General features: G+C 59.2%; 1 protein-coding gene across 1 annotated transcript in view; it reads left to right on the top strand.

Moving 5' to 3' along the window:
* The window catches only part of LOC110167662 (receptor-type tyrosine-protein phosphatase mu-like), a 125180-nt gene that overhangs the window by 103989 nt on the left and 13691 nt on the right, over positions 1-7500 (top strand). The window contains exons 21-24 of the mRNA XM_055151198.1: positions 357-454; positions 558-674; positions 6750-6904; positions 7092-7227. Of these exons, the coding sequence (XP_055007173.1) occupies positions 357-454; positions 558-674; positions 6750-6904; positions 7092-7227 (506 nt within the window). The remainder of the gene's footprint in view (positions 1-356; positions 455-557; positions 675-6749; positions 6905-7091; positions 7228-7500) is intronic.

The following is a 7500-nucleotide window of genomic DNA, read 5'->3' as shown; positions in this document are numbered from 1 at the left end:
GGAGGCGCTCTCTCCTCACTCTTTTTCCTCTGCTCTCTCTGGTTCTGGTCTCTGGTTCTGGTCTCTGGTTCTGGTCTCTGGTTCTGGTCTCTGGTCTCTGGTTCTGGTCTCTGGTTCTGGTCTCTGGTTCTGGTCTCTGGTCTCTGGTCTCTGGTCTCTGGTCTCTGGTCTCTGGTTCTGGTCTCTGGTTCTGGTCTCTGGTCTCTGGTTCTGGTCTCTGGTTCTGGTCTCTGGTTCTGGTCTCTGGTCTCTGGTCTCTGGTCTCTGGTCTCTGGTCTCTGGTTCTGGTCTCTGGTTCTGGTCTCTGGTCTCTGGTTCTGGTCTCTGGTTCTGACCCGGTCTTGTTCTGGTCTCAGGTCCGATGCAGGAGACGGTCTATGATTTCTGGAGGATGGTCTGGCAGGAAAACACAGCGGCCGTCGTCATGGTGACCAACCTGGTGGAGGTGGGGCGGGTGAGTCCTGGTTTAGTCCTGGTCTAGTCCTGGTTTAGACCCAGTCCGGTCCGGTCCCGGTCCGGTCCCGGTCCGGTCCCGGTCTCACGGTCTCCCTCTGCAGGTGAAGTGTTGTAAGTACTGGCCCGACGACACCGAGATTTACGGCGACATGAAAGTGACGCTGATCGAGACCGAACTCCTCTCAGAGTACGTCATCCGAACCTTCGCCGTCGAGAAGGTACAGGAGCGCACCTGTCACACACACGAGAGCACCTGACACACACGAGAGCACCTGACACACACACGAGAGCACCTGTCACACACACGAGAGCACCTGTCACACACACGAGAGCACCTGACACACACGAGAGCACCTGACACACACAGAGCACGAGAGAGCACCTGACACACACACGAGAGCACCTGACACACACGAGAGCACCTGACACACACACACGAGAGCACCTGACACACACGAGAGCACCTGTCACACACACGAGAGCACCTGACAACACACACGAGAGCACCCTGACACACACACGAGAGCACCTGACACACACGAGAGCACCTGACACACACACGAGAGCACCTGACACACACGAGAGCACCTGACACACACGAGAGGCACCTGACACACACACGAGAGCACCTGACACACACGAGAGCACCTGACACACAAAGACCTGGGCACCTGACACACACGAGAGCACCTGACACACACGAGGGCACCTGACACACACACGAGAGCAACCTGACACACACGAGAGCACCACACGTGGACACACACACGAGGGCACCTGACACACACGAGGGCACCTGACACACACACGAGAGCACCTGACACACACGAGAGCACCTGACACACACGAGAGCACCTGACACACACACGAGGGCACCTGACACACACACGAGAGCACCTGACACACACACGAGAGCACCTGACACACACACGAGAGCACCTGACACACACGAGAGCACCTGACACACACGAGAGCACCTGACACACACGAGAGCACCTGACACACACAGAGCACCTGACACACACACACACTGAGGAGCACCTGACACACACACGAGAGCACCTGACACACACACCTGAGAGCACCTGACACACACGAGAGCACCTGACACACACGAGGGCACCTGACACACACGAGAGCACCTGACACACACGAGAGCACCTGACACACACGAGAGCACCTGACACACACGAGAGCACCTGACACACACGAGGGCACCTGACACACAAAGGAGGGCACCTGACACACGCGAGAGCACCTGACACACGCGAGGGCACCTGACACACACACGAGGGCACCTGACACACACACGAGAGCACCTGACACACACACGAGAGCACCTGACACACACGAGAGCACCTGACACACACGAGGGCACCTGACACACACACGAGGGCACCTGACACACACACGAGAGCACCTGACACACACACGAGAGCACCTGACACACACGAGAGCACCTGACACACACGAGAGCACCTGACACACACGAGAGCACCTGACACACGCGATGACACACACGCGAGAGCACCTGACACACACGAGAGCACCTGACACACACGACACGAGGGCACCTGACACACACGAGAGCACCTGACACACACGAGAGAGCACCTGACACACGCGAGACACACTGACACACACACTGACACACACGAGAGCACCTGACACACGCGAGAGCACCTGACACACGCGAGGGCACCTGACACACACACGAGGGCACCTGAACACACACACGAGAGCACCTGACACACACGAGAGCACCTGTCACACACGAGAGCACCTGACACACAAAGGAGGGCACCTGACACACACGAGAGCACCTGACACACAAAGGAGGGCACCTGACACACACGAGGCACCTGACACACACGAGGGCACCTGGCACACACACGAGAGCACCTGACACACACGAGAGCACCTGACACACACGAGAGAGCACCTGACACACACACACAGAGAGCACCTGACACACACGAGAGCACCTGACACACACGAGAGCACCTGACACACACGCGACGGGCACCTGACACACACGAGGGCACCTGACACACGCACACGAGAGCACCTGACACACACAGACAGAGCACCTGACACACACACGAGAGCACCTGACACACACACGAGAGCACACAGAGAGCACCTGACACACACGAGAGGCACCTGACACACACACAAGGGCACCTGACACACACGAGGCACCTGACACACACACACGAGAGGCACCTGACACACACGAGAGCACCTGACACACACACACGAGAGGCACCTGACACACACGAGAGCACCTGACACACACAAGGGCACACACACACACGAGAGCACCTGACACACACACGAGAGCACCTGACACACACACACGAGAGCACCTGTCACACACGAGAGCACCTGACACACACGAGGGCACCTGACACACACGAGGGCACCTGAGACACACACGAGAGCACCTGACACACACACGAGAGCACCTGTCACACACGAGAGCACCTGACACACACGAGGGCACCGGACACACACACGAGGGCACCTGACACACACGAGGGCACCTGACACACACGAGAGCACCTGTCACACACACGAGAGCACCTGACACACACGAGAGCACCTGACACACACAAGGGCACCTGACACACACGAGAGCACCTGTCACACACACGAGAGCACCTGACACACACGAGAGCACCTGACACTTGACACACACGAGGGCACCTGACACACACGAGGGCACCTGTCACACACACGAGAGCACCTGTCACACACACGAGGGCACCTGACACACACGAGGGCACCTGTCACACACACACGAGGGCACCTGACACACACGAGAGCACCTGACACACAAAGGAGGGCACCTGACACACACGAGAGCACCTGACACACACGAGGAGCACCTGACACACACGAGGGCACCTGACACACACACGAGGGCACCTGACACACACGAGGGCACCTGACACACACACGAGAGCACCTGACACACACATGAGAGCACCTGTCACACACGAGAGCACCTGACACACACGAGGGCACCTGACACACACAGGGCACCTGACACACACGATGGCACCTGACACACACGAGAGCACCTGTCACACACACGAGAGCACCTGACACACACGAGAGCACCTGACACACACGAGGGCACCTGACACACACACCGAGAGGCACCTGTCACCACACGAGCACCTGACACACAACGAGGGCACCTGACACACACGAGGCACCTGTCACACACACGAGGCACCTGACACACACGAGAGCACCTGACACACAAGGCACCTGACACACACGAGAGCACCTGACACACACGAGAGAGCACCTGACACACACGAGAGGCACTGACACACACAGGGCACCTGACACACACGAGGGCACCTGACACACACGAGAGCACCTGACACACACGAGAGCACACTGACACACACGAGGCACCTGACACCTGACACACACGAGGGCACCTGACACACACGAGAGCACCTGACACTGAGACACACTGACACACACACGAGGGCACCTGACACACACGAGAGCACACCTGACACACACGAGGCACCTGACACACACACGAGAGCACCTGACACACAAAGGAGGGCACCTGACACACACGAGAGCACCTGACACACACACGAGAAGCACCTGACACACACACGAGAGCACCTGACACACACGAGAGCACCTGACACACACGAGAGCACCTGACACACACGAGGCACCTGACACACAACACGAGGGCACCTGACACACACACGACACCACACGAGCACCTGACACACACACGAGAAGCACCTGTCACACACGAGAGCACACTGACACACACGAGGACACACGCGAGGGCACCTGACACACACGAGGGCACCTGACACACACGAGGAGCACCTGACACACACACAGAGAGCACCTGTCACACACACGAGAGGGCACCTGACACACACACGAGGGCACCTGACCTGACACACACACGAGAGCACCTGTCACACACACGAGAGCACCTGACACACACGAGGGCACCTGTCACACACACACAGGGCACCTGACACACACGAGAGCACCTGACACACAAAGGAGGGCACCTGACACACACGAGAGACACACACACACTGACACACACGAGAGGCACCTGACACACACACGAGGGCACCTGACACACACGAGGGCACCTGACACACACGAGGGCAACCTGACACACACGAGAGAGCACCTGTCACACACACGAGAGCACCTGACACACACAGAGAGCACCTGACACACACGCGAGGGCACCTGACACACACACGAGGGCACCTGACACACACACGAGAGCACCTGACACACACACGAGAGCACCTGTCACACACACACGAGGGCACCTGACACACACGAGGGCACCTGTCACACACACGAGGGCACCTGACACACACGAGGGCACCTGTCACACACACAAGGGCACCTGACACACACGAGAGCACCTGACACACAAAGGAGGGCACCTGACACACACGAGGGCACCTGACACACACACGAGGGCACCTGACACACACGAGGGCACCTGACACACACACACGAGAGCACCTGACACACACACGAGAGCACCTGTCACACACGAGAGCACCTGACACACACGAGGGCACCTGACACACACACAAGGGCACCTGACACACACGAGGGCACCTGACACACACGAGAGCACCTGTCACACACACGAGAGCACCTGACACACACGAGAGCACTTGACACACACGAGGGTACCTGTCACACACACGAGGGCACCTGACACACACGAGGGCACCTGTCACACACACGAGGGCACCTGACACACACGAGAGCACCTGACACACACACAAGGGCACCTGACACACACACGAGAGCACCTGTCACACACGAGAGCACCTGACACACACGAGGGCACCTGTCACACACATGAGAGCACCTGTCACACACACGAGGGCACCTGACACACACGAGGGCACCTGTCACACACACGAGGGCACCTGACACACACGAGAGCACCTGACACACAAAGGAGGGCACCTGACACACACGAGAGCACCTGACACACACACAAGGGCACCTGACACACACACGAGAGCACCTGTCACACACGAGAGCACCTGACACACACGAGGGCACCTGACACACTTGAGAGCACCTGACACACACACGAGAGCACCTGTCACACACGAGAGCACCTGACACACACAAGGGCACCTGACACACACACAAGGGCACCTGACACACACAAGAGCACCTGACACACAAAGGAGGGCACCTGTCACACACACGAGAGCACCTGACACACACGAGAGCACCTGACACACACACAAGGGCACCTGACACACACGAGAGCACCTGACACACAAAGGAGGGCACCTGACACACACAAGAGCACCTGACACACACACGAGAGCACCTGACACACACACGAGGGCACCTGACACACACACGAGAGCACCTGTCACACGAGAGCACCTGACACACACGAGGGCACCTGTCACACACACGACACACGGGCACCTGACACACACGAGAGCACCTGACACACACACAACACACGGCACCTGACACACACACGAGAGCACCTGTCACACACGAGAGCACCTGACACACACGAGGGCACCTGTCACACACATGAGAGCACCTGTCACACACACGAGGGCACCTGACACACACGAGGGCACCTGTCACACACACGAGGGCACCTGACACACACGAGAGCACCTGACACACAAAGGAGGGCACCTGACACACACGAGAGCACCTGACACACACACAAGGGCACCTGACACACACACGAGAGCACCTGTCACACATGAGAGCACCTGACACACACGAGGGCACCTGACACACACACGAGAGCACCTGACACACACACGAGAGCACCTGTCACACACGAGAGCACCTGACACACACAAGGGCACCTGACACACACACAAGGGCACCTGACACACACAAGAGCACCTGACACACAAAGGAGGGCACCTGTCACACACACGAGAGCACCTGACACACACGAGAGCACCTGACACACACGAGAGCACCTGACACACACACAAGGGCACCTGACACACACGAGAGCACCTGACAACACACACCTGACACACACACAGAGCACCTGACACACACACGAGAGCACCTGACACACACACGAGAGCACCTGACACACACACGAGGGCACCTGACACACACACGAGAGCACCTGACACACACACGAGAGCACCTGACACACACGAGAGCACCTGTCACACGTGAGAGCACCTGACACACACGGGGAGGGCCCCTGGCACACGGGAGGGCGTCTGACTGTGTGTGTGCGTCAGAGGGGCGTGGCCGAGATCCGTGAGATCCGTCAGTTTCACTTCACTGGTTGGCCGGACCACGGCGTCCCGCTCCACGCCACCGGACTCCTCGGCTTCATCCGGCGAGTGAAGAGCAAAACCCCGCCCACCGCCGGCCCCACCGTGGTGCACTGCAGGTAAGACACGCCCCCGACCCCGCCCACATCCACTAACCCCGCCCACGTCCACAAACCCCGCCCACAACAACCCCCGACCCCGCCCACATCCACTAACCCCGCCTCATGTCTGTTGTAGTCCTGTGGTCGTCTTTGTTCTGACTCGGTTCTGACTCGGTTCTGACTCGGTATGACTCGTTGTCCTCAGTGCGGGCGCAGGTCGGACCGGGTGCTTCATCGTCATCGACATCATGCTGGACATGGCCGAGCGCGAAGGCGTCGTCGACATTTACAACTGTGTGAGAGAACTGAGAGCGCGAAGAGTCAACATGGTCCAGACCGAGGTGAGACCGGGACCAGGACCAGGACCGGGACCAAGACCAGGACCAGGACCGGGACCAGGACCGGGACCAGGACCAGGACCAAGACCAGGACCAGGACTGGGACCAGGACCAGGACCGGGACCAGGACCAGGACCAGGACCAAGACCAGGACCGGGACCAGGACCAGGACCAGGACTGGGACCAGGACCAGGACCAGGACCAGGAGACCAGGACCACCAGGACCTGAGACCAGGACCGGGACCAGGACCAGGACCAAGACCAGGACCGGGACCA

The sequence above is a fragment of the Boleophthalmus pectinirostris genome, unplaced genomic scaffold, assembly GCF_026225935.1.
Source record: "Boleophthalmus pectinirostris isolate CB_2022bp ecotype Guang Dong unplaced genomic scaffold, ASM2622593v1 HiC_scaffold_15, whole genome shotgun sequence".
Classification (NCBI taxonomy): Eukaryota; Metazoa; Chordata; class Actinopteri; order Gobiiformes; family Gobiidae; genus Boleophthalmus; species Boleophthalmus pectinirostris.
The sequence above is the reverse complement of the archived record's forward strand: the minus strand, read 5'-3'. Positions and strand labels throughout refer to the sequence as shown.